Source organism: Bos indicus x Bos taurus, chromosome 22 (assembly GCF_003369695.1).
Source record: "Bos indicus x Bos taurus breed Angus x Brahman F1 hybrid chromosome 22, Bos_hybrid_MaternalHap_v2.0, whole genome shotgun sequence".
Taxonomy (NCBI): domain Eukaryota; kingdom Metazoa; phylum Chordata; class Mammalia; order Artiodactyla; family Bovidae; genus Bos; species Bos indicus x Bos taurus.
The window spans coordinates 48,763,441-48,790,973 of NC_040097.1; the positions used below are offsets into that span (position 1 = coordinate 48,763,441).

The 27,533-nt window shown below is 55.5% G+C and overlaps 1 protein-coding gene across 2 annotated transcripts in view; it reads left to right on the forward strand.

Annotated features, from left to right (window-relative positions):
• SCN5A (sodium voltage-gated channel alpha subunit 5) overlaps positions 1 to 27,533 on the forward strand; it is a 108,002-nt gene that overhangs the window by 8,573 nt on the left and 71,896 nt on the right. For both annotated transcript variants that reach the window (XM_027523173.1, XM_027523174.1), the window contains exons 2-5: positions 8,416 to 8,741; positions 11,412 to 11,530; positions 20,312 to 20,401; positions 21,731 to 21,859. In XM_027523173.1, coding sequence (XP_027378974.1) covers positions 8,469 to 8,741; positions 11,412 to 11,530; positions 20,312 to 20,401; positions 21,731 to 21,859 — 611 coding nt within the window. In that variant the 5' untranslated portion in view covers positions 8,416 to 8,468. The remainder of the gene's footprint in view (positions 1 to 8,415; positions 8,742 to 11,411; positions 11,531 to 20,311; positions 20,402 to 21,730; positions 21,860 to 27,533) is intronic.

Genomic DNA, 27,533 nt, shown 5'->3' on the forward strand with positions numbered 1-27,533 from the left:
CCAGGGTGACTGAGCCAGCTCTCCAACTTCTGGTCTCTGAATAGTGGATGATCCAGGTCTCCACCCGGGAGACCCAGAGCCGGAGGCAGTGCTGGGCCTTGACTGACAGCTCAGAGCTGCTCAGCACATTATAGATCCTTAGTCATGGGCATTGGAGGGGAGCGGGAGGAGGAGACTTGAGCTTGGGGCGAGGGGGTGCCGTGTGCCCAGTGGAGGGTTTGCACTTCCTCTGACCTGCCACCGAAACACCACGGAACACTCAGATGAGATGACCTGCCACTTCCTAGCCCCCAGGCCCCACCCTTACTGCGGGGAAGCGGGACGAAAAGGCAGGAGGCTTGGGCTGAATCCAGGGCTTGGCTCCAAAGTGCCCCTTTGGACCTGAGCTCTGCCCACAGCTCCCAGTCCAGAAGGGGGCCTGGTCTCAAGGATCCCCTTTTCTTCCCTGCCTGGGGAATCACTTGAGCAGAGCAAGCCAGTGAGGTTTTGCTGTCAGCTGAATTAGCCTCAGCTTCTGCCTGAGTGTTGGAATAAATGAGATGCAAATGCATGTAAATGAGGGCATCCCCGGCTTCTGGGGTGGGCGTGTTCACCTCAGAGAGAGATGAGGATGATTCTGCAGGACTTCCCCAGATTTCTGGGGGCTGGGAGGGCGGCTGGGGAAGGAAAGCCCCTTCGTGACACGGCTCCCCACTTCCCAAGGACCCGGCTCCAGAGTGGACAGGGTTAATGCCTGTGCAGCCTCAAAGGAATGGAGCCTGCAGGGAGCCGGTTAGCTGAAGCCCCTGTGCGCACAAGGACGTACCAATGTGCCTTTGATCTGGGAGCAGGGACCTGAATGCACAGGCCACGAGCACCAGCTGACACCCCCGCTGAGCCTTTGTCCAAGCTGTTACCCTGGGAGAGCCAGGACTGTGCAGATAATTGCCTGGGCAGGAGGGCTGCCCCGAAACACGCTGTTGACCCCTCCCCTTCCCGCCGCCCCCTCCCATCCCAACCTGTGGCTGGAGCCAGCACAGCCACCCACAGCCAAGACCAGAAACCCGGGTGGCCACTTTCTAGTCCGCTGAGGATGGCTCGCTTCCCACCCATCCCCCGCCCCTCCATCCCTCCTCCCCTTCATTTTCTGCTCCCTCCCCTCCCCCACCCCCAGGCCAGCCAGAGGCCCCGCCCCGAAGCAGGTGGAGTTCTGTAAGGGTTTAAGGGTCCAGTGGCTGGAACTCTAAGACAGTGCCACCCAATAGAGATATAATTTGAGCTACAAATGCGAAGTCCCAGAGGCAATTAAAAATGTTCTAGTAGCCACATTTTCAAGAGTAAACAAGTGAAATTAATTTTAATATGTTTTACTTCCCCCAGTACATATATGCAAAATATGATCAGTTTAAGTTGTAATCGATGTTTTAAAGTTAATAATGAAATAGTTGGCTTTCTTTATCGTGACAAGCAGCTTTCCGCGCTGGTGTGGATGTAACAACAGCACATCTGGACGGGCACCAGCCACATGCCAGGTGCTCACGAGCCGCGGGTCGGGGTGGCTTCGCCCTGGTACCAAGCAGCTCCACGAGCCTGAGGTGGAGAGAAAATTGCTGTCAGAGAAAATGCCGACTCTGGGCAGGGGCAGAAATCAGCCAGGTCTCCCTGGCCGTACATGGGCGCCTGGGCGTGGTCCTGGCCAGCTGGGCTGCGCTGGAGGAGGATCAGCCTCCATGGAGGCTGATGGGCTGGCTCTTAGCTTTGGAGCCAGGATCACAGACATGCTCAGTCCAGAGGGGCAGGCCGCAGGTAACCCTGACCCTTCCTCCTTGCTCTCCGTGCCGGCAGAGGCGGGAGGCAGTGTCGTGCAGTGGTTAGTCTCACGGGCCTGGCTTCGCCACGGATGGTGGCAGCAGGTCTCCCATCTGTAAAATGGGCATAATAACCTCCCTTCGTCCTAGGATTGTTGTGTGAAGTTACTCCCAGGCAGGTAATTAGCAGGTGACGCTGCTGGGCTGACCCACCTCAGCTCATGGCTGGGGAAACTGAGGTCCAGAAAGGATGAGGTGGGTGGTAATAACATTGTCCAAGGTCACGGTGTGGTTAGTGGCTGGGGAATAGGAAGGTTAAGCTGGCACTTGTTCATTCACGCATACACTCCTTCATTCACCAGGCCCTTATAGGCTCCTCTTGGGGGCCAGACTGTGCTTTGGGAGAGGGAGAGGCAGATGTGGAAGCAAATTGTGATAAAGCCAAATATGGGAATGCAGTATGCCAGGAACACAGGGAAGGGAAGGACCAGCCAGGCAGGGAGGACAGGTGTGGGCCACCAGAAGGTTTTTCAGAGAAGGGTCTTCTGAGCTGGACTTCTTGAGAGAAAAAAGAATGGCAACGATAACCACAATGATTATAGCAAATGACACATGTGCTGAGCATGTGCAAATGTTAATATACTTATGCCTCAGAACAGCCCCATGAAATAGGTACTGTTATTAACCCTGTTTTACCTGTGGGAAAAGTGAGGTAGAGAACCATCAATTGATGGTTGCCCAAGAACACACAAGTGGCCAGGACCCAGGATCGCACAGGCCGTCTTGCTTCCGAGCCACAGCCCTGACTTTGCCGCTGTCCCGCATTGAACTTGGAAGTCTTTCAGAGACAGAGAGGCAAGCAGACCTGGGCACAAGTCTGGGTTCTCTGGCCCAGGGCATCTCCTCATGCCAGTCTCAACAATACCCAGTGAAAGTATCCTTACAAGCTACCACAGTCTATTTGCTGGTGACTCTTCTCCCTTTCCTATCATTGCATCTGTTGATTTGGAATCCATCATCTGAGGAAGAAGAGTATTCTAAGAAATAATTTGTAGGGCTGTGTACAGTGAGTGCTGATTAAATGTTCACTGAGTCATTCAGTTAATAAAATGAGTCTATGTGTTGAGGTACTGATTAGTTCCAACGGATTCTCCTCAAGGAAGAAATGAAGTGGCTCCTGGTACCCTTACCTCTGCCTCTGGGGAGTGAGCTCCTACTTCCTGAGCTCCCTGAGCCCCCGGGACTGAGGGGGCAGGGGTAGATCAGGGGTGAAACCACTGCCCAGGGCAATGGGTGCTCCAGCCTGAGGTCACCTGGGCTGCAGGGCAGGAAGGAGGCGCCCAGAGCCAAGGAAGCCAGCAGAGATTTTCTAGGAAGCCAGGGAACCACTTCCACAGAGTGCTTTGCATAAATTTACATGGCAAAGAATATTCTTTGCCTGTTGTGTTCCAGAGGCTCCAATTCCAAGGTGACCAAAATGCCAGAAGTGACTCAGGAACTGCCTTCAGGATCCGGGAGGAGCGTGGGCAGGAAGGGGCTGCAAGGAGGGGTTAGGCTGGAGTCGGGTCCCTCCTCACCACAGGGAACGGCCAGCTGGCCTAATTTTCCCGGGACTGAAGGGTATTTGGGGATTCAGGAATTTCAGTGCTGACGCCCGGGATGTCTGCGTGTCCCTCCTCCACCTCAACGTTACGCGGCTGCACCGCGGGCTGCCAGGCTGTCCTGTCCCATGTCCCGGCATCATAACCACCACCACTGACTGAGCACCAGCTGTGTGCCCTGTGCATTCAGGAAATCTTCTTTCAGGAAGATGTAAAAAGATGAGACAGTCTAGGGAGGTCGAGTTTCTGGTGTGAACAGTTAACACTCTCCCCCTACAGCATTTCCACCCAGATGTGAATTCCTGTACCTACAGGCTAGTGACTCAGAGGAGGGAGCCTTGTCCTCAGAAGAGGTTTCCAACATGTCTGGGGAGACCAGACCCACTCCACCAACTGTCAGAGGGCAGCTGAGGCCAGAAAGGGATCCAGGACGGGATGCGGCCTCAGCCTCCTGGCCCAGAGGAGGGACGTCAGTGTGGGCGGGGGCAGTCAGAGAGGGTCTCCTGGAGGAGGTGGGGCAGTGAGAGGAGCCTGCAGCGACTCAGCCCAGCACAGGCCAGCGGCAGTGCTGGGAATGTCTGAGCCAGGGAGTGGTGGGAGCCGCACATGGCAGGTGGAAGGAACGAGGGAGGAGGCGGTGGCAGTGGGCTCAGGACTAGTCCCAGTTGGAGCCAGGAAGCCCATCCCAGGGCAGTGGCTGTGGAGATGGAGGCCTGATGTTTGGTGGAGTTGGGGGATTGTGGCCAGTGTCCGAGGAGATGATGTCAGGAGGAGCCGGTTTGAAAAGGAGGGCTCACCGTTTGCTCCCAAGAACTCGCAGGAGCCAGCAGAACTTAGGGAGAGATGCACGTGGTAATCCACTGATGGACTTGGGACAGGATGGAGTAAGGGCTCCTTAGAGCTTAAGTGACAGAACAGGGGAAACTGGCCCAGGAAGAGGGATCAGCTGGAAGAAGCTGACCCAGCCTAGAGGGCAGGTGAAGATGATGGTGCAGATGGAGAATTTGGTACAAATGGAGAAGCTGGTATAAACGGAGTTGTTATTGTTTAGTCGCTCAGTCGTGTCCGACTCTTTGAGACCCCATGAACTACAGCAAGGCAGGCCTCCCTGTCCTTTACCATCTCCCAGAGTTTGCTCAAACTCATGTCCATTGACTTGGTGGTGCCGTCCAACCATCTCATCCTTTGTCGTCATCCCCTTCTCCTCTTGCCTTCAGTCTTTCCCAGCATCAGGGTCTTTTCCAATTGAGTCAGCTCTTTGCATAAGGTGGCCAAAGTATTGGAGCTTCGGCTTCAGTCCTTCCAATGAATATCAGGATTGATTTCCTTTAGGATTGACTGATTTGATCTCCTGGCAGTCCAAAATGGAGAGACTGGTTCAAGTACAGAGACTGGTGCAGGTGGAGAGACTGTTGCCAGTGGAGAAGTTGTGCAGATGGAGAGGCTGTCCTGGGTGAGAGTGAGAGTCATGAAATGCTGGCATCTAGAAGAGTATGATCTTTGTGTGATCTTTGAATCAAATCTGGGACCGGCTCCCCCACATGATGGAGTTGTGAGAGACAGAGGCCCCCTGTACTTCCCCAGCCAGAGGTGGGTTCTTCCCACAAAGCTGAGGGCCTGTGCACCTATGCCAGAAGGGTATGGAGTCTGGAGTGTCCTCAGATCTACACCGACGTCTCCTTACCCCGCTGTCACTGGAAAGCTTGCAGCCAGGGCTCAGCTAGTCTCAGCCTCAGCCTCAGCAGGGCGTGGGCCCCGAGCTTCTGAGGGAAGGGCAGGGCCAGAGCCAGGTGCAGGCAGCGGAGAACAAGGGAGAAAACGGATCCCACCCGCCCACAGTGGGCCACCTGTGGGGACCCAGAGACAAAGCACGCTCATGGCAGGTTTACTTTGGAACCTGAAGCTGCCCTGCTGCTGGGGAGCCGGGAACTTCCTCTGGAATCTGGTTTCACAAACCACCAAGCCCCAGGGGTTTGGTTCCCTGCTGGAAGCCAGCTGCGGAAAGACCCTTCCCAGGACCCAGGGCCCCGTTGTTGGGGCTTCATGATTACTTTATTAGATAATATCTAACAATGGTTCTAATACATGTGCATGCTCAGTTGCTCAGTCGTGTCTGACTCTTTGCGACCCCATGGACTGTAGCCCATCAGGCTTACTGTCCATGGGATTGCCCAAGCAAGAATACTGGAGTGGATTTGCCATATCCTCCTCCAGGGGATCTTCCCGACCCAGGAATCGAACCCGCGTCTCTTGCATTGCAGGTGAATTCTTTACCACTGAACCACCTGGGAAGCCCCAGTTTTAAAGTAGCCATGGCATTAATGACATTTGAGATATTGCAGCCCCTGTCATGGGACAGGGAAATAGCTGCATTTCTGTTGGTCACCGGTAATGCTGGCCCTTCCGTTTTGCTGCCTACATTCATAATGGAAGGAGATGTTAAGTTTCAGGTAGAGAATTTGTTAGATTTCAGGTAGGTAATTTGAGAATGAGAGGCAATCCCCTCCCCTGAATTTTTTTCCCATCACTCCAAGAGGTCTGTTAGGTGCCTCCGAACTGCAGAGACAGAGCTGGTCTCCTGACTGTTAGCAGTCAGAAGAATGGTTATTCAGTTGGGGAGTGAAGGGGAGCTAGAAATTACCTATTTCAGAGGAACTGGAAATTACCTATTTCCCAACCTGGATGCTAGATACTGGGTGAGTTCAGTTTGTGGAAATTCATCCACGTGTGTACACTTAGGATATGGGCACCAATCTGTATGAAAAGTTGATTTCAGTACACATTTTACAAACACTTTTACTGGAACAGATGCATATGCAGGTGCAGGCTTGCACGCACACACACACACATGCACGGGTATGTACCAGTAAAGACTCCGTAGGTCCATGGGCGTCCACGTGTCTCCAGAAACCTTGCAGGCATATGGACACAGATGGATACAGTGAGACAGAGAACACTATTTTTAGGAAATAATTCCAAGCAAAAGAGGAGGTTTCCTGATTTACGGGGCTAGTGATTGCTGAGTGAAGAGGATTGCCCTGCAAGGAAGGGGCTACTGGCATCCAGGCTGGCTTCTTCTTTAAAAAAAAAATAAAAAAGAATAATGAGTTTATTGTATTTGTAAAAGTAACACAAAATCATCATAAATAATTCAAGAACTGAAGAAGAGCACAAAGAAGAAAGTTTAAAATTACCTGAATTCCCAGCCTGGGGGAAAAAAAATCACCATTCACATTTGGTGATAAGTATTACAGTTGCCTGTCTTTGTGCATGCAAAGACGGAGGTAGAGAGGGACAGCCTTTGATTAAAGGGGGACCTACTCCTTCACCTGCTGTTTTCAACAAGGATGTTCCTTTAACTTTACTGGAGGGAAAGAGAAGCGCAAGAGGCTGAAGCACGGGTGGCTCTGACAGCGTCCTGGGACCTCTCTCCTCTGGCTTCCCTTCACACATTCCGCGCCATGGCGCCCCTGGGACCAGGGGCGCCCTTTTGAGACCTGGCTGTGCTTGCTCACTGTTTACCTGTCACCTGGCCAGGTGCCTACTTCGCGGTGCTCGGGGCCCCAGCCCTTGGCGGGGTATGCGCAGGGGTCAGGGTGGCGGCTGCTCGTTGGGGTCAGCAGTGACGTGTGTCAGGAGTCAGATCAAGGCCAAGCCGATCTTTGACGGAAAGGGATTTTGTCCTGGCAGAGACCTCCAACAGGTGCCCGGCCCTGCCTGGGTTTGATGTGGTAATTAGCAACACGGCCTTCCCCTCCCATTGGCTGAGGTGTCCCACTGGGGAGCTGGGCTGACCACATCCTGTTTTGGTGGGGCAGTCGGGCACACATTCTCCAGGCTCCGTGTCAGAGTCAGAGCCTGTTCACACCAGGTCCTGGATCATCTGAGGCCACTGGGGGCCACATTCTCCCTGTATGGCATCACTCGTGGGCGCCTGGCTGGAAGTCCTAGTGGAGGCGGGGTCACCATTTTCTGGTTCTGCTATCTCTCAGGGTTTGTTCAGACTCAGGGGGAGGGGAGCGAGTGGAGGCGTGGGGGAGTCTGGGATGCTCCGTCAGCATTTCCCATCTCTGGAAGGCTGTCTCCCTCGGGGATTTCCTTGAGATGCTCTGGGGGGTGGCCCCTGAGGCAGCTGTGTACGCCAGGTTGCCAACATCTGGATGGCAGCTGCCAAACTGTTACCCAGCTGTTTCCCCAAACCTGCAGGACTTTCCTGGGCCTCGGTCAGCAGATCCAGATGCCCCAGCCATTGCCAGATGTTGGCACCTCCGTGCCCCAGGTGAAGTCTGGGTACCCTCCCCCGCACAGGTACACGGTGGGAAGACCAGACAGACTGTCCCCCGCCCTCTGGTCCCACCACTCAGGCCAGAGAGCTGCCTGGAAAGGAAGCCCAGAGTTCGTACATTGGCCCGGGAGGCCTCTGATCACCCTCCTAGGGTCCCAGGGTGTCCTGTAGAGGAGGCAAATGAGAGGAAGGGCACCATCAGGTACCTTCTAATGCACCTGCCCCTCACCTACGTAGTCACCATTCATTCCCTCACTCGTGCGTTCAGGACCAGCCCTGCCAGAGATCTAGGATGAACAGATGACCAGCCCCTTTCCTGCCCCTTCCCGTGGAGTGTCCCCCTCAGCCCAGGGTGTTGGGGGGGCACCAGTTGTGAGAAGTGTGTCAAAGTGGGCTTGGTCAGGAAACCCACAGGTGTGAGGGTTTCCTTTTGTATTGAATAGGGTAGAATGAAGGGTCACTGGTGACCCAGTTTCTCGTGTGTACTTGCTTTCAAAGTTGCTCCTTGGGATGGGGAAGGGACAAGTGCCCCTCCTGCAGATCCCCTTGCATTCCCCGCAGCCCAGAGGATTCCGGGTTTCCCCGGGTCGGCATCTGCCGGGCATGCCTCTGGAGAGGTGGGGGGCATCTCTGCAAGGATGTGGGTTCTTCCTCCACCAGGCCCAGCCGCTCCCCCCAGGTCTGACCACCCCGCCCCCTGGCCCCGGATGCAGCCTCAGCCCCATGTCTGCGTGTCTTTCAGCTTCCCTTCAGGCAGCGTGAGGACAGCCTGTGCCCCAGAAGCAGGATGAGAAGATGGCAGCCTTCCTGTTACCTCGGGGCACCAGCAGCTTCCGCAGGTTCACCCGGGAGTCTCTGGCGGCCATCGAGAAGCGCATGGCAGAGAAGCAGGCCCGGAGCTCGGCCGCCTCGCAGGAGAGCCGCGACGGGCTGCCCGAGGAGGAGGCGCCCCGGCCCCAGCTGGACCTGCAAGCCTCCAAAAAGCTGCCGGATCTCTACGGCAACCCACCCCGAGAGCTCATCGGGGAGCCCCTGGAGGACCTGGACCCCTTCTATAGCACTCAAAAGGTGACTGCCACCCACTCCCACCCCGCCTCCCCGCAGCATCTCAGTCGACCAGGCAGACAGGGAGAGGTTCTCACCTCCATACGGGGCTCTCTTTGGGGCTGGCTCCCTTGGGCCTCGGGGAAGTGAGTCATTAGTAATCTATATTCCAATCACCTTAACTTTGGAGTTCCAGAAAAAAAGCCCAGAATTATGCAGCCTGAGATGGTTCAGTGCTGTTAAGGAAAGAGCAGGCAGCCACTCTGGAAATCTTGCCTCCTGGTGGAGCATCTACTCAGGGGATAATCTGTGGTCAGATTTCCACCCCTGGAGGACTCCTGATCCTGTGGTGTGTATGTCAGTCAGAGTCGGGCCCTGAGTCCTGTCCTGAGTTGAGTTTTGGACCCAGAGCACAGCATGGGATCCCTCCCCCAAGCAGGGACAGCGTGTAGCCTCCGCCCCCCACCCCAGAGAATTTGCTGGGCATTGGCTGTGCCATCACGGCTTGGGGGCCACAGCGGCAGCATCTGGGCCTTGTGGGCTGGTGATGGGACTGTGAGGGCTCATGGGAAATCTGAAAGGAGTGGGAAGCCGGTGGCTCTGCCATTGTCCCTTCAGAGTGTGGGGAGAGGAATGGACTTTGGCCCACTCTTTGTGTGTCTTAGTCACGGCCGTGTCCGACTCCACAACTGTAGCCCGCCAGGTTCCTCTGTCCATGGGATTCTCTAGGCAAGAATACCAGAGTGGGTTGCCATTCTGTTCTCCAGGGGATCTTCCCGACCCAGGGACTAAACCTGGGTCTCCCACACTGCAGGCAGATTCTTCTACTGTCAGAGCCACCAGGGAAGCCCTTTGGCCACTTGGATGGGGTAACTCAAGCTTCCTCCAGCATGAATTTCTACCCAGGAGATAAATTCCCCCATCTGGGGCCCCTGCGCTGTCCTCACCTCTCAGGACCATGTGCCGCCTGCACCCGGCCAGACCTCGGGCACACAGGGCTCCTGCAGAGGCCTGAGTCCCCACCCCAGCTGCCCACACTTTGGGCTACATGGCCAGGGGAAGGTGGGTTTCAATTTGGTGGAGGCCTCTTCCCAGAAGGCTGGGTGCCAAGCAAGACGGGTCCTGCCCACATCCCTGCTGTCAGTGCCCGGGCTGAGGAGGCACTGAGGGCTGACAGGCTGGCATTTCCAGGGCAGGGCCAGCACCTGGTGTTCCTGAGTGTGTGTCAGTGTTACCAGGCGCCTGAGCGGTGTGTCACTATGCGCTGAGACTGCATCCAGGAGACCAGGGGTCTGCGAGTGGGAGTGATGCGCAGCTGTCTCCCCCTGTGCACGCATGTGTGCATGGGTGGAGGTCAAGCCCACCCAGGCTATGCGCACATGTGGGCGAAGAGACCATGAATTTGGCCTCACTCCCCACCCCCCAATTCAGGTGACTCAGGCTGGGTGAAGGTGAGGGCTCTGGCTATATTGGGATTAGTCAGGGTGGGTGGGCCTAGGTCCTGGTTGGTCAGAGCTGGAATTAGGGCTGGGGTTAAGGCCACGTCTGGGACGAGTCATGGTTTGAGTGGTGCATCAAAGTGGTGATGGGGTCGGAGTTCACAGACTGGAGTCATGGCAAAGGGACCCAACTGAGAGTGGGCCAGAGCTGGGCTGGGCTTTGGGGGCTGGTGGCAGCTCAGCCCGGGAGCAGTCAGGGACACTCTCCTGTCCCTGTGACCAGGGACACTTGAGCAGTGGCCCCAGGTAGGATTCTGGTCTCTAACCTCCTGTCTTGCCTTACTGACCCCTGGTCACACTGCCTGCAACCCCATGGGGTGACACAGGTACCACAGCAGAACTTTCAGTCCCGATCTTTCTGGACAGCTTGTCTCCCTAGCCCAGATTAAATAGAACCTTATCTCACCAGCTCAGCCCTGGGAGAAGCCCAGCCCCAGGCCTTGCCACCTCAGCAGTGCCTGCTGTAGCCAACGGGGATGGACCGCTGTCCTCAAAGACGGCACTGGACGCAGATGCCCACTCCATGTGCTGTGGCGCAGCCTCCAACACCCACTGTCCACTCCCATGCCTCACTGTGCTGTGTAGATAGAATCTTCCAGAAGCGTGAAGAGCAGGTTTACCCTGGGCAACACATGACCCTAGTGAGGAAGACACCAGGTCGTGGCCTCTGGTGTCAGCTGGGGCTGCCATCTGTCTGGACTCCAGGAGACAGGGTCCCAGGGAAAGTTTCTGTCTCCTGGGCTGAGTTCTGCATTTTCCTCATCCCTCTTTGGTTGTCCCTGCTGACCCAGCTCCCTCCTCGCACCCTCAGTCTTCGGTGGGCCCGGTGGGGAAGCACAGAGGGGTCAGAGGGAGAGGGGAACCAGGGGGGCATCAGCTGGGTCCTGGCCTCTGCTATGATAACAGCTCAGCTAGGATCATGAAAGGCCCCTTCTCACTGAAACGAAACTAAATCTACCCAACCTGACAATCCCCTGAACTTGCTCTTGTCCCAGCCCAGCCATGGGTGACCATGTGAGGATCCACTCACCTGCCAGCTCCCGGTACCCCCACCACTCTGTCAGGCCCTCTCCTCTTCCTCTCACCCTACCCCTCTGCCAGAGTTCTAGACCTCTGAGCCCACACTTGCCCCCCAGGAGCTCCTCCATAAGGACCTAGGGCTGCCACCCTACCTAAAGTGGCTCTCTGTCCGCAGACCTTCATCGTCCTGAACAAAGGCAAGACCATCTTCCGGTTCAGCGCCACCAACGCCTTGCATGTCCTCAGCCCCTTCCACCCCATCCGGAGAGTGGCTGTGAAGATCTTGGTGCATTCATATCCTTTGCAATCGATCCCTGCTGGGTGGGCCCCACCCGGGGAAGAGGGTGGACAGGGCATTTAGGACTAAGGGCGATGTTGATTCCTGGTCAGTCCTCAAACAAGCAAGCACACAGTCCTCACCTGGGAGCCGATTGGACATCAGTCTCTCAGACCCCACCCCAAGACCTGCCGATTTGGCATCTGCATTTTAACAAGATCCTGGGGGATAGTGGACACATGAAGGCTTGGGAGATTCAGCTGATTCTTCAGGAGAGAAGCGTCCTAGAAGCTGAGCTACCAAGGAAAGCAGAAGAAATGAGGCCGGTCAGTGTCCCCTGATTCTGGTCTTGGCTCCCCATGTCCCCTTCGCATTGCAGCCCCCCCCAACCCTGCCATGCCCTGCACCTCCCCACCCACTGGCAGGGACCTCCGGCAGGTCACCAGGGCTCAGCCAAGGAGAAACTGCTTCCCAATCAGGAGGCCTCTGGTTTAGTCATACGTGGGCCTCTTTCGAGGGAGGCAACACTTGCTTTTTGATTAGGTGTTGACAAAACATTTGCAGTTTCAGAGTATCTCAAAGAACTCTGGTTAGCATTAAATTATGTAAACCACAGCCTGAAAAAGCTTCAGGCTGTGGAGGAGACCGATGGGTGGGCTGTGGTGCGATGAGGGATGGGTACTGGTCTTTGGGTCCTAGAAGGATCCCATTCAGACCGAGCATGGAACAGGGAAATGGCTGTTCTTTGGATTTCAGAAAAGGGATCCCACATGCAGAGCCTCTTGGGGAGGGCGGGTGTCTGGCCATGGAGTCAGAGGTGCCTGTGTTTCAGCGTGAGGGCCTGGGCAGCTTTGCTTTAGCTGCAGCTGGCTTGGCTGTTAATTGATCAACACTGCTGGGCTCAGCAGTGTGATTAGTTGTGGGGTTGGCAGTTTGGGCCCAAGGGAGCTCCCTAAAATTTCCTCTCTGTTCCCCTTCTGGTTGGAAGGCCAAGGCCTCTGGGCAGGGCAGGAGGCTTGGTGAAAATGGCTGTCCAGTGAGGAACTGAGTAACCGAATGCTGACTACTCAGGGGGCCTTTCCTATCCAGGCAGGGATGAGAGGTGCCCATTCCTGGCTCCATGGTCTGCCCACCTGTGACCCAGCGCTGATCCCAAACCCGGGGCCACTCAGAGGGCCTTAGGGCCCATTCGTTTTCTGCATGCAGATGCTCTCTGGCCCCCTCCAGCTTGCTCTGACCTGTCTCCTGGGGATCCTGAGACGTGTACATCCAGGGAACACCGCACCCCCCTTTTTAGGCCGTAACTGTGGCATCAGAAGGGTGGTCTCCAAGGTGGGCAGACACTGTGGGGAGGGACCGTGTTCATGGAGCAGCTTACTATTCACAGCTGCATCCTACTTTGTGAGGCATGGGTGGTTCTGGATTTAATTTTGAGCCATTCCCAAGCTCCCTGTAGGTGCTACACACTTTGCCTGGCACTCTGGGGTGCTTATCAAACTGGATAAGTCCCTGTCCTTGCCCCCTTGGGAATTTTACAGCACCCCACCCCCCCGCCCAAGAGTGATTAGACAACCACATGAGGAGTTGTCATTTTGCTGGCGTGTGGGCATAGCCTGGTGAGAGCAGTGCAGTAGGAGGAAAGGCCATCCTTCTTCGTGCTCTGAGCCTCTCTCTGGACTCACTGCGAGGGCGTGGCCTCACTGAAAGCAGGCTCTGGCTCCCACCTGGGGCTTCTCCTCCAGGTATCTAACCAACCAGCTCTGTTTAGCAGTCAGCTCAGCCCCTGGGGATGCACCTGCAGCCCCGGGGTTCCTGCAAGGCTGGGCCACGGGGCGGCTGAGGCCAGGGAGGCAGGTGAGCCACGGGGAGCAGGGCCAGCAGAGTCCCCAGCCTGGCCAGAGGGGCCACCAGAAGTGGTGGCTCTCAGGCTGTGAGGAGCTGGTTCTGCCTGGCAGGACCGGCCCTGAGGACCCTGATGTGGACCTTGTCTCCCAGGGCAGCTGCCCCAGGGAGAGGCTCAGCATCCGGGAGGCCCTGCGCTGGGCTCTTGATGGCTCTGGGAGGCTCCTTGATGCTCTGCTACCCGGGGATGGAAGCGCCCGGCGGGCCTCCCACAGCGCCCCCTAGCGGGCTCGGGAGGCACTGAGGGAGAGGAGGGGCCTGGATTGTGCGGTTGGGGAGCAGCCCTTCTGTGTCCTTGGGTCTTGCCCTCAAAGTGGGGTATGCTGATCAGCAGCAGCAGCATCACAAGGATCTTACAGGAACTACTGAATCTCGGGTCCAGAACCTGTGTTTTAGGAAAGTCTCCGTGATTTGTAGCTTCCCTGGTGGCTCACTGGTAAAGAATCCGCCTGCCAGTGCAGAAGATGTGGGTTCAATCCCTGGATCAGGAAGATCTCCTGGAGAGGGAAGTGGCAACACACTTCCAGTAATCTTGCTTGGGAAAGCCCATGGACGGAGGAGCCTGGCGGGCTACAGTCCATGGGGTTGCAAAGGGTCAGGCACGGCAGCGATAAACAACAACTATGATTTGTGCACTCACTGCTCAAAGGCAGTCACTTCTAAATGTCAGTCTGAGTGGCACCAGGGAAGTTTGCTAAAAATGAAGACTCCTAGCCCCTTCCAGACCAGAACCACCAGTGTGAGGCCTCAAATCTACAAGTTCTTCATGCATTTTTCAATCAAGATAAAATTCACATACCATAAAATTTACCATTTTAAGTGTACAGTTCAGTACACTTATATTCAGTACAGTATATTCATAAGGCTGTGCAACCATTACCACTCTCTAATTCCAAAACATTTTTATCATGAAGAAGGAGTCCCATGCCAATCAGCAGTCACCATGCATTTCTAAAGCATACAGATTTCAAGTCTTGAATTACAAAAGTTTCCTCTCTCTCTCTCTCTCTCTCTCTCTCTCTCTGTATAGATAGATAGATAGATAGATAGAGATATATGACTATATATAGATAGGCTTCCCTGGTAGCTCAGCTGGTAAAGAATCCACCTGCAAGGCCAAAGACCCTGATTCTATTCCTGGGTGGGGAAGATACCCTAGAGAAGGGATAAGCTACCCACTCCAGTATTCTTGAGCTTCCCTGGTGACTCAGATGGTTAAGAATCCACCTACAATGCGGGACCTGGGTTCAGTCCCTGAGTTGGGAAGATCCCCTGGAGGAGGGCATGGCAACCCACTCCAGTATTCTTGGCTGGAGAATCCCCAAGGACAGAGGAGCCTGGTGGGTTACAGTCCATGGGGTCACAAAGAGTCGGACATGACTGAGTGACTAAGAATAACACAGAATATACATATGTATACACACACGTGCGCTGGCTTCCCTGGTGGCTCAGCAGTAAAGAATCCCCTGCAGTGCAAGAGACACAGGAGATGTGGGATCGATCCCTGGGTTGGGAAGATCCCCTGGAGAAGGAAATGGCAACCCACTCCAGTATTCTTGGCTGGAGAATCTTCATGGACAGAGGAACCTGGTGGGCTACAGTCCATAGGGTAACAGAGAGTCAGACAGGACTGAAGTGATTGAGCACACACACACATTTTGTGTGGTATAAAACATATAAAATTGACCATCTTAACCATTCTTAAGTGTCCAGAACAGTCATGCTGACATTGCTGTGCCACAGATCTTTAGTAACTTTTTCATGTTGCAAAACTGAAGCTAATTATCTGCTTACATTCCTGCTGCTGCTGCTGCTAAGTCGCTTCAGTTGTGTCCGACTCTGTGCGACCCCATAGACAGCAGCCCACCAGGTTCCGCCGTCCCTGGGATTCTCCAGGCAAGAACACTGGAGTGGGTTGCCATTTCCTTCTCCAATGCATGAAAGTGAAAGTGAAAAGTGAAAGTGAAGTCGCCTAGTCGTGTCCGACTCTTAGCGACCCCATGGACTGCAGCCTACCAGGCTCCTCCGTCCATGGGATTTTCCAGGCAAGAGTACGGGAGTGGGGTGCCATCGCTTTCTCTGGCTTACATTTCTACAGATATTCAAACATCTCAGCCCCCAATGTGCAAAGTTTTGTGCCAGGCCCTTTGGAAAGGGCAGTAAGGACAAAGACTACTTGAAAGCGGGCAGGAACACAGGCCCTGCTCTCCAGAAAGAAATTCCTCTCACTTGTGACAATCCAGGCATTCCCAGGGACCGGCTCGCAAGCGCACGATAACTCTGTTCAGCTTTGCTCTGGGCTCCATGCTCGCAGTGCGTCCCTGGGAAGTTGCCTAAAAAGTAAATATGGGCATGGAGAACTTTTTTTCCCGATGTATTTTTGTTATAATCCTGCAGAATGTGTTCCTGCCAGGATTAAATAAAAGAAACCAACAGAACTCCAAATTCCACTGCAGTCACATTCAGAGACGCTGCACGTTCATGGCGAGCAGCATTTTGCCTTTCTGGGTGCACAGGATATGTTCACAAAATCCTCCCACGTTCTTCTAGATTCAAATGGGCAATCAAACCGTGTGTGTGTGTGTGTGTGTGTGTGTGTGTGTGTGTGTGGTGTGTGTGTTCATTTAATAGAACAAATATATGAAAATATGCCTACTGTTAATTCCCTTCTCATTGGGAGTTTTTTGACTCCTTAGCATCTGAAGACAGGCGGCCCCAGTTTCAGGCATTCCCCACAACCCAGGCTGGCAGTCCTTGCTGGCATTTTAATTACGAGGCTGGGAGTGGGTGTTTAGGGACAATGACATGACAGGATTGAAGATGTTCGGCTCGGCTCAGCCCTGGAGAGCTGGCCTCTGCCTCTGCCCACGCACGAAACCCGCCCAGTCATCGGCCTGCAGCCACCAGGCAGCGCAAACAGGTGCGCTCCGGCCGGGAGTGTGCCTGGCTTCTCTCTCTGGTATTGGCTGTGTGGTGGCTCCATGGGAACTCAGGGATGCTTGGGCAGAGTCACGTGGACGAGAGGCTCAGTCTATGTAGGAAAAGGTCACACGCTCACACACCTACCCAACAACAACTGAGAGTAACGGCAGGGCCGTCCTCAAGAACTGGAGAGCCAGGCAGGGTTTTGAGCAGTCAAGTGGCAGAGACTGGAGTCTCGGCAACTCACGCTAGGGCATTGCTGAGTCTGGAGAAGCCAAAATTCATTCAGATGGCGCCTTTCCTTTCCCCCTGTGCAGCGCAGGCCGTGGCTGGCAGGGCTCAGAAGGGCTGTCCGCTCTGGCTCTTCCCTAAGTCTTGATGTCAGACTGCAGTTCACCTCTGTCTGTGTCCAGCTGAGTCCTCTGGTCCAAGGCAGCCTGTCCACACTGCTGCTGTCTGCCAAGCAGCCTTTTCTCCACGCTGATGAGAGCCGTGAGTGCTATGACCACAGCGGGGAGAGGCTCGGTTCCTCAGACAGGCATCTCTCTAGTCCTGAGCTTCCCCAGGACCAGCTGGGCTGTTTGCTGGAGGAACCCTAACCAGCCTCCAGAGCCTATGTGAATGCCTCCTCCAGGAAGCCTTCCTGCCCAGCCTCACTGGAGACCAGTCTGATTTTTCATAATCTCCTATCTTGAAGCAGTTCAATGGCTTGGAGGTCTCCCTGTCCCCCACACAGAGCCACGCCCTTATGCTCACGTGAGGTGGGTTCTTAAAAATGACAAATAATTCAGTTCGTCTTCCTGGGTGGCTGTCTGCACACACTTTACAGAGCTCTTCACCCCATGGTTTTCAGCGTGCCTGTGGGTGTCAGAGTCCAAGTGTGGGATGGCACTCTCACTTGGTGACTGAGGGCCTGAAACAATGTGATTCCCACAGGCCCTTCAGTTTGGAGGTGAGGGAAGGGACCAGGGGACTTTGCTGTCATTGTGCAGAGATGGTGAGGCTGCAGCGGAGTTCAGAGTGGAGCCTGCATCAGGACGGCCAGGTCTCAGATCTGGGCTCTGCTATTGACCAGGGTTGGACCCACAGTCATTTTTTGCAGCTGCTACAACAAATTACCAGAGACTTAGCAGCTTGAAACAATGCAGACTTGTCGTCTTATGGTTCTGGAGGTCAGAAGTCCAAAAAAGATCTCACTGGGCTAAAAACAAGGTATCCACAGGGCCGAAGTTCTTTCTGGAGGTTCACAGACAGAATCCGTTTTCTAGGTTTTTCTGTTTTCCAGGGGCTGCGGAAAATCCTCGGCTCTGGCCTCCTTCCATTTCCAAAGTCAGCAACAGCTGGTGGAGTCTTTCTCACGAACATCATGCTGACGCCTGCTGGTCCTCTTTTATAAGGACCCTGTGATGACATTGGGCCCACCCAGATAATCCAGGATAATCACCCGATCCTTAATTCAATCACATCTGCAAAGTCCCCTTTGCCATCTACATGAACGGTTATAGTTTCCAGGGATTAGGACTTGATTGTCTTTGCTGGGGGGCATTTCTCTACCTACTAGAGTATCCTTCAAGGTAACCTCTTTGTGCCTCAGTCTCCTCATCTCTAGAATGGGGAAGAAGTCTCCACCTCCTGCATTCTTGGGAGGAGAGAAATAGTCAATGGGTGCAGACAGCAGAGCCTGGCACCTAGGAAGGGCTCAATAAATACTTGCGGTTAGCATCATTACCTTCATATTTCAGGAGTCATCTGATCCTCAGTAGACAGTTAAGCAATGGACCTTTGGGGATGAAGAAAGGCTGGTTAAGGGAGCTTGTTAACTCCCTGCCCAGTGAGGAAAGCCTTGGCAGGGAGCCAGGGTGTGAGGAATGTGTGTGTGTGTGTGTGTGTGTGTGTGTGTGTGTGTAGGGGAGAAGGGCTATTGAGATGGTTATCTAATCTGCCCTTGAATGCTGGAGAAGGAGCTAGGCCCAGTGGTGGAGACCCTCCCCCAGGCAGAGGGAGGGACAGATACCAAGCTGAGGGAAGGACCCCAGTGTCTGGGAGGTGCCCCCTAGCTGGGGAGAAATCAAGGCTCCTTGCAGTCCTGGCCTCTGAGCTGAGCTACCAGCTTTCCAGTAGTCATATGACTTTCCAGTGGTCATGTATGGATGTGAGAGTTGGACTATAAAGAAAGCTGAGTGCCAGAGAATTGATGCTTTTGAACTGTGATATTGAAGAAGACTCTTGAGAGTCCCTTGGACTGCAAAGAGATCCAACCAGTCAATCCTAAAGGAAGTCAGTCCAGAATATTCATTGGAAGGACTGATGCTGAAGCTGAAACTCCAATACTTTGGCCACCTGATGTGAAGAACTGACTCATTGGAAAAGACCCTGATGCTGGGAAAGATTGAGGGCAGGAGGAGAAGGGGATGACAGAGGATGAGATGGTTGGATGGCATCACCAACTCAATGGACATGAGTTTGAGCAAGCTCCGGGAGTTGGTGATGGACAAGGAAGCCTGATGTTCTACAGTCCATGGGGTCGCAAAGAATCGGACACAACTGAGTAACTGAACTGAACTGAACCCTGTTTTAACTAGGGGTGAGGGTCTCCAAATCTGACCCCTGTCATCTCAGATGAGAAATTGGAGAATTCGCTATAAAGCTGCAGGCTGGATCTAACATGCTATTGCCTGATTCCCTGGATTCTCTCCAAGAAGCACTGGAGGTGTGGAAGACATCCCACCTCTCTCCCCCGCTGGGCCAGCCCTCTTCCAGAAATCAAAACGCTAGCTCAGCCCCCTCTCCAGTCTGACTGCACTGGACTCCGCATTGGGCCTGAGGTTGGGCAGGCCATGGGAAAGGGTGGAACTGTGATGGGGAGGGAAAAGGCAGGCCCCCGGAGTTCAGTTACTGCAGCACCTGGGGCGTCCATGTGAATCACCCTGCAGGACCATGCCATGGCAAGATGGTGACCGTGGGAGCAGCTGCAGGGGTGGGAAGCCGTTTCCTCAGTCAGACTCGGGAGAGGATTCCTGAGGGCAGCAGAGTGTCCTTGTTCTGGGCCGGGACCCTAGGGTGTCCCCGCCCACAGGAGGCCCAGGGTCTGGCCTTTGTTCCTCTGCAGTCCTGGTAGAGGTGAGAGAGGCCATGGCGGTCAGGCAGAGCTTCATCCAGTCTGAAGCAGCGTCTGGGACTTGGAGCCAAGGAGTCAGGGATCAGACAAGGCCTGGAGCAGTTCGGTTCGAGGCCAAGTGCCCAAGGCTGCCCAAGACACAGTCGTGGCATTTAAAGAGCTCCCCTTCTGGTGGGAACAGAGGGAAGCTGTCATTCAGGGAGGCAGACATGCTAACAGAGGGGTGCCCGGTGCCCTGGGGATGCAATAAGCAAGGAGTCAGGGCAGACCACCCTGAGGAGCTCCTTGAAGGAGAGAAGCAGGGTACCAGGTGGAGCAGAGGCCAAGAGAGAAAAGCCTGTGCAAAAGAAGCAACAGCCAGAGAACCCGTCTCCTGCTTCCCCCCAGGACAGTGTGTCCTGACAAGGCATATAGGTTTTGGCAGAAGTCCTGATTCAAAGGTCAGCCTGGGCCACTCCCATAGAAGTGGAGGAGGGCACTCAGAGCCCTGCCATCATGGCTTCCCTCCCCCCAAAACAGTGGCCTCTGAGCAGCCGTTTATAAAGGTAAAAACCTCTGAGGTCTGGGAGGTTCCTTCCTTCCATCCATCCCTCTGGGATGGGCCCTACAAAGGACTCTGCTAATAGCTCAAATTCAAGGGTCTGGTCCCTGTCAGAGGCCATGGAGCAGGGCAGGTGTCCAGCCTCAGAGGGGAGGGATTGGCAAGGACTGGGCAGAGCCCCAGTGTGTCTCCTGGGAGCCCTCGTCTCGTCCACCTGGCAGCCTTGGCCTGGTGGGGTGGGGCCCAGGGGTGAGGCCCGCTGGTGGTGGCGGCCGGTTGGCCCCCTGCAGGCGACCTTCCTTGACACTGCGCCACGCTCTTCAGCATGCTCATCATGTGTACCATTCTGACCAACTGCGTGTTCATGGCCCAGCACGACCCTCCGCCCTGGACCAAATATGTCGAGTGAGTATCCCCAGGGCCTCTCCAGCAGGCCCTGCCCCCTCTGCCTTTCCCTTTCGAGACTCCTGGCCTCAAGGTCACATGAGCAGAGACCCACGACTCACCCACCTGGGGCGCCCTTGGCCCAGCCCTTCCCTCTCTTGCTGCTTCCAGTCCTGCCAAATTTGTGCTTTGATTTGTGTCGTCAGGAGAGGAAGCTCTCTGGGTTGGCAAAAAGAGGGCTTTCTCCCTGACCCACCTGATGGTTTTGGAGAATGCACAGAGGCAATACTAACTAATAATTGAATGAACGCTTGGTGCGCACCAGGCACTGTCCTAGAACTGTAAGCATCATGTCCCGTGACCCTCACAACAACCCAGTAGGGCAGGTATGGCCGCTGGGCCCGTTTGACAGATGAGAGAGAACTGGAGAAGTAACCCCTTCAAACTGCAGCTAGGGGGAGTGGGCACCCCGAAAGGGCCCCCGGCTCTCCGTAGCTCAGCACCACACGCTGCTGCCTCTTTTCCCTAGGTCCTACTTCCTATAACCAGTTTTAGAAAGCTGCCTGGTTCTTCCTTCCCAGATGAAAGTACCTGCCCTATGGGCTCTAAGAGGACCCAACACCCCTGGTGCATTTGGCTCTTGTTTTCAGGGGACCACCACAAGGCTGGGGAAGCCTCTCTTCCCTAGGCGGCTTGCCTCGTTCACACAGGGCCCGGCAGCATCACTGACGCTGCGCTCCGCATCCAGCTGCTAAGACCCGGAGACCAGCAGGGCCGTGGCCCTTTCCTCGTCTGGCCCTGTGGGCCGCAGCCCCGGCATCCGAGCCTTTGGGGTTGCTCCGCTGGCCCCGAGCTCGGAGAACAGCCGTCTTCTAGTCCCAGGTGTTAGAACATCAACCCGCTTTCAAAGCCAAGGCAGACCCCTGTACCCACCTACCCACAGGTGGTTGACGATAGACCAGGCTGTCCACTGAGAATCCACAAACAAGCGCGGGGCCATGGCTCTGAGCGTCCTGACAGCCCGACAGTGGCCACAGAGGGTACCTCAACCCCCAGGGCTGCGGTGAGGAGACAGGTGAAGGGTCTTCTTACATCAAGACAACTGAGAGAAGATAGAGAGTTCACACGGGAATGTGGGAGGCCTGTGCACGATGCTGAGTAAACGGGATGATGCATTAGCCGACCAGGTTTTTGGAACAAAGCTCCAACTCCCAACTCCAGCTCTGCCCGGGGGGCTTTGCAGAGAGCCTGGTCTGAGGGCCCTCGCCGAGGGGGAAAGATGCACAGGGCTCATGCCAACTGGCCTGCAGGCTTCACCCCCCCCACCCCCCGCTGATCTCTCCTCCCCAGGTACACCTTCACTGCCATCTACACCTTTGAGTCTCTGGTCAAGATTCTGGCTCGAGGCTTCTGCCTGCACGCGTTCACCTTCCTTCGGGACCCGTGGAACTGGCTGGACTTCAGCGTGATCATCATGGCGTAAGTACCTTGTGGCTGCGCTTTCTGGGAGAGGCCACACTGAGGGGCGAGGGCGCCACTCCTGGCCCCAGGCTGAGGCCACGCCAGCTCCACAGGTGGCTGCAGAGCAACGCGCGTTCCTGCTGTGGAGGTGGAAGACGGCACAGAGGCCCTTGGCTCATCCTGGTGGGGAGAGACGGGTTCAGGGTAGCTCAGGCTTCCTTAGGGCTCAGGGCCACTGGCTCATCTGTGGCTCCGTGGCAGCCTTGTGCTCAAGGGGCTTCATTAAGATTCAGGTTTCGCATCCTCTGTGCTTTCCGTCAAGGGAAACCAGTGTTACAACCTGAAATCTCTGGACCACTATGAAAAGTGACCTGGATTCCAAGGTGACTTAAACTGCAGAAGAGAGATCAAAGGAGCCCAGAGAAGTGGCCAGACATCCCCAGGAGCTCCTGCCAGGCACCCTGGCGTGGCTTCAATCTCCATTCACAGACCCCACGTCTGGCACATTGCGAGACCCCTAGTCACCGATATGATCCACTAGGTCCTCACACCAGCCAGAGAGGTAGACGGGATTGAGGTTCCTTATCTCCAGTTTACAGATGAGCAGACTGACGCCGGGGACGCAGTGAGCAAGTGCGACCCTAGGCCTGCTGCTCCACCGGCTGAAGCCGCACTTCCTTGCCTGGGAGGAGACCTCTTGCCGAGGGGCTGGATTGAGGCATGCCGCTCTGGATAGCTCAGACAACGGAGGATGGGTTCTGGCAGGCTGGAGGGATCAGGGCAGGCCTCTCATGCAGGAGTCGTGGTCAGGGGCTTAGCCATCAAACCCATTCCGAAAGACTGATGTGTGTGGAGAGCCCAGTGGGTGCAGGGCTGGGTGCTGCACCTTGGCAACAGCAGAGCCGGTGAGGGTTATACTCCCTGCCCTTTCGAGCCTCGCTTTCCCCGCTGGTGAAGGGGTGGTGTGGAGCTGGGTGTTATCCGACGTGCAGTTCTGCTGCCGCTTTCTAGGTTTCTCAGATTGACTAAATCGGCCTGTTCATGATGAAGTCTTTATTGGCCCTTGGATGTGAGTGGCTCTGAGCTCAGCTATGCAGTGGAGGAGAGAGGGAAAGAGAGAGGCTGGACCTTGATGATGGGGTGCTCTCTGTCTTCCGGTCAGAACAGGCAGCAGAGCCCCCATTTCTAGGCACGATACTGGTCAGCTGACTCCAGCCCACCCTTTTATAGGTGGGGAAACCGAGGCTCGGAGGGGGCTACCAGTCACCCGGAATCCAGTGTCGATTTAGGCCTAGACAGAGCAAACAAGGGCAAGAACCCTGGGCTGTGGGAGACAGACTTCAAACAGGCCGAGAAAAGAGCCAAGTGTGATGAGAGCTGATGGGGGTAAAAGCAGGGAGGGACGCACTCTGCTTTACCTTCGAGGAGGTGGCCCTGGCTGCTCTGTGGGTGCGACTCTGGGGAAGGGTAAGCACAGAGGCTGTACTGGGGGCCAGGAGAGAGAGGGTGGCGGCTGGGACCAGGGTTCCAGTGGAGAAAGTGTGAGATATGCTCAGATCCTGGGGGTGTTTGAAAGTAGGGCTGACAGGAGGCCTCGAGGCAGCTCTTGGCTTGAGCAGCTGGGTGGCCGGTGTGACCATGTGTCGGCCTGGAGAACGCAGGGAGGAGAAGACTCGAATATCCGGTGTGGAATATATTAAGTCTGAAAGCATCCAGGGTGAGATACCGAGTCAGCAACTGGATCTTCCAGCCTGGAGTTCAGGAAAGAGGTCCACTCGGAGGTATAAATTTAGAAGCCATCGGGATACGGATGGTATTTAAAGCCAGGAGACCGGATGAGATCATCTGGGAGAGTCGCCAGGGATGGGAAGCCGCCTGGGGACTGTACCCTGGGACGCTCCGACATCCTGAAGTCAGGAAGAAGGAGGATGGAGCAAAGAGACTGGAAGGAACCCCCGGGGAAGGCTGAGGAAAACCAGGAGAGAGCAGTGTCCTGAAAGCCAGCGAGGGGACGTGACTCGAAAGGAACCACAAGGAGGCTCGTGAGAACTGAGCTGCACTGTTGGAGTCAACAACGTAAAAAGGGCAGATGACTTTGACCTTGACATGATGGGGGACACAGCTGATTAGAGAGGGCTCAAGGCAGGGTGGGAAGAGAGTGGAGCAGGGCAAGTGTACCCATCTGGTCTGTGGGGTTTACTCTAAAAGAGGACCCAAGGTAGGATGGTGATCAGAGGGGAGGATGGGTGAAGGGAAAACCCTTAAAGAAGGGAGCATCTGTGCAGGTTGATGGGAACGATCCAGGAGAGAGGGCAAGTTGGTGATGGTGGAAAGGGGCCAACTGCAGGACCAAAGCCCTTGAGCTGGCCCCGAGGGGTCAGGAATCCAGGGTCTGGGGGGAGTGTTGGCCATAAGAGCAGGGAAGACAGAATTCCCAGGGGCAGTGGGGGTGGATTGATAGATCCGATGATGAGAGAAGGAATTTCTCTCCTGATTGCTTCTGTTTTCTCTGTGGTAAGAAGCAGGGTCATCAACTGAGAACACAGAGCTGGGAGGCGAGTCCCAGGTGTGAGAAGGGAGGTAGCGTTCTCTGTGTCTGAGCCACGACTGATGAGAGTGGAGTAGGATCCCCAGGCCCAAGCTCTCAGGTGCCCTGCGGGAGGTGGGCGGTGATCCACAGACCCCTGAGGGCCTGAAGTCACAGGAGGAGGATACCGCGTCTGCCTGAGCCTTCCCTACCTTCCTATCCTGGAGCCTGAGCAGAGAACTGGGTTATTGCAACAACGCACCCAGAACCCTGGGCCCCTTGTCTGATGTCAGGAGCCAGGCTTTGCCTTGTCTTCAGCCCGTGGCTCTGGGTGGTGCTCCGAGTCCTCTCCATCTAGCTCTTAGGAAGTCCTCCTGTCTTGTCTCGTGAGAGGATCCAGGTCAGCGCCCACCCCCTCCACGGAACCCCAAGGGAAACTACTCCCTTCATTCAGAATCGCAGAACAGGAGTGCCTTGCTCACCAAGGCCTCCTGCCCTCATTCTACACTGACCCTGGGCTGAAAAAGCAGAGCAAACCTCCACGGCGACCAGACTGTTTCCACGTTTCTGAATGTCTCACAAGAAATGGCCCGCTCACTTCCCCTGGAGCTGCCGGGCCCGTTGGAATGCCAGATTTGCTCTCTGGGCTAGACTGGCCCAGCACTTCGATTGACGGTGCTCCTGCTTTGCGAAAACAATGAATTACTGCTGTGGTGATGCAGTGAAAAGCATTCTGCTATAACCAAAGTGATTCAGTAATGTGGGGCTCCTAGAATAATCAGAGTGGCAGGAAAGCTCTGTTCACTGACATTCCCCCACCTCCCCTCCGTTTTAATGATGGAGAAACTGAGGCTCAAAGAGAGCCTACCCCTTGCCTCAAATTGTAGGATGAATCAGCAGCAACACAGGGACTCAAACCAGGTCTCCTAACTCGTAACCTTGAGAAGCACCCCTAATCTGATGTTTCTGACTTAGGCTTGCACCTGATCCCCAGTCCCACCCACTTTAGAGTGGAGGGTCAGAGGAGGGTGCCAGGAAGCCTGTCAGGCTCCACTTGCAACCCTCCAGCCGGAGCTCTTCCTGTGGCCCCCCTTTCAGCTGGGCATTACCAGCTGCCTCCCACCTTCTGGGGTTGTTATGGAAACCAAACCTGGAAGGGAAGGCAGGGAGGGCAGAGAGGAGAGGGTGGCAATCACCGCAGCAGCTAACGTGCCGGCTGTACCTCTGCCTTGCAGCCCAGGAGGGGCCGTCTGCCTGGAATGGGAGGGCCGCCTGACCGGATGGGGGCTGAGCAGGAGCAAAGCCGGGCTCTGCCCTCCTCGTGGCTCCTCAGCTTCCAAAAGCCTCTCGCACTGGGGCTGGTGTGATGGGGTAGAACTCTCACCCACCACCGTCTGCTCTTTCTGTGTCAGGGCCCATGATCCCACCCCAGCTGTCTGCCCCTGCCCTGAGGCTCGGCCCCCGCAGAAAGAGTAGAATGGCTCGATGGAGCATCTGGGCGGCACAGATCTCTGCTCCACCCCGCTCTGGGGCACTGTTGAAGCTGCCCCTTTGCTAGATATAGGGTCTCTCCTGCCTTGCCGTACTCCAGGGCCCCAGAAGAGGCTTCGATGAGGGTCTAGGGCCCCGAGATGGGAAGTAGTCAGGCACCAGGTTCTGGGTTGAGTAAAAGAGGCAATAGCCCCCCGTGTCACAGACGTGCTCACAGACACACCTTGCCCTCACCCTGCCCTGCACCCCGCCTTCCAGGCTTCTTCCTCCTCAGTATTTTGGCTGCTGGCCCCGCCCCATTCTCAGCCACGCCACTGGCCTTGAAGGCTATGGGGAGCACACCCCTTGGGGTCTTGGCTTCCCTGTGCCCAGCAGGTGCTGACTAGAGGGCAAGCACTGCTGATGCTAGGGACCCTTAGGGGGTGGGGGAGGCAGGGTCTACACTGGGACGGGCACAGACTGGCTAAATCCAAGAAGGACATGGGCAGGGCTTCCCTGGAGACCCGAGGGAACAGGCAGGGTCTGGAAGGGACAAGAGACTGAAGTAGTTGGCCCCCTCTCTGGCACAGCTCTCTGCCCATTCCCTATACCCAGGAGACACAGCCTTGAAGCCAGTGTCCTCAGCAAGAAAGCCCAGTTCTGGGGCACACCCACTGGAGTAGCCGCAGAAAATGGACCCAGAGCCACCTGCAGGCCGGAACGGTGGCTTCCATGTAACAGTGACGTTGGCAGTGGTGCAGGTTCATCCTGACAGTCCCATGGCCACACCTCATCAGGACAGAGTCCAAGCCTGAGAGGAGAATGTGTGACCCTCGGAGGCCTGAGGGTCAGAGCCCTCACAGAAAGTGGACTAGCCATCCAAAGTGGAGAGGGAGCTTCAACCGAATCAACAGATGAGGTGATGTTCACCTCCCATCGGGAGCCAGGGCTGTATCTGACTATTGCAACCAAGAAAGATTTGCAGGCTGCCGTGAGTCCAGTGGAAGAAATGGAAACCACACCATAGAAAGGACCTGGTACAGACAGAAGGAAAGCTCTACTGAGAATGAGTCTGCTGACTTCCCATCCCTGAAGGGATATGGAGAGTGAGGAGGGAGCAGGCTTGGTCCACAGAGCCCCATGAGGATGGAGGAGCCCGTGAGTGGACGGACAGGAAGCTGGTGTCAGTGCTGGTCAGGCGGACCCGACCAACCTCAGGACACTGAGTCCCTGGCGCAGCCTGCCACGTCCCTCCCTGCAGACCCCCAGAGCTTGAAGGCACATGCAGAAGCTCTAAGCAGAGTGGAAGGGCCTGGAGGGCCACCCTGACTGGCAGAGTGAGTCCATCAGCCCTGTCAACCCACCCTCGACACTCACCCAGCGTCGCTGGGCTGATGTCACTCAGACACCGGGTCGGACACACTTGGTTACACATGAGCCATCCAGAGTCCGCTGTTCTTTGTCAAACATCAGACACCTTCGGTTAAATGTCAGACACCTTGGATGTGAAACCTTTGATTAAATATCACCAGTCACTTGCCACTCTCCCAACGGCCCCGGGCACACACTATCCATCCATGCTCAGACAGCCTGGTCATGGGACCCATCCACACATGTCCTTGTGCTCTGCTTGGGTGGGCCCAGCCCCCCGGAGACTGACACCTTCCTTCTGGGGCTATGGAATCTGTTGTCCAA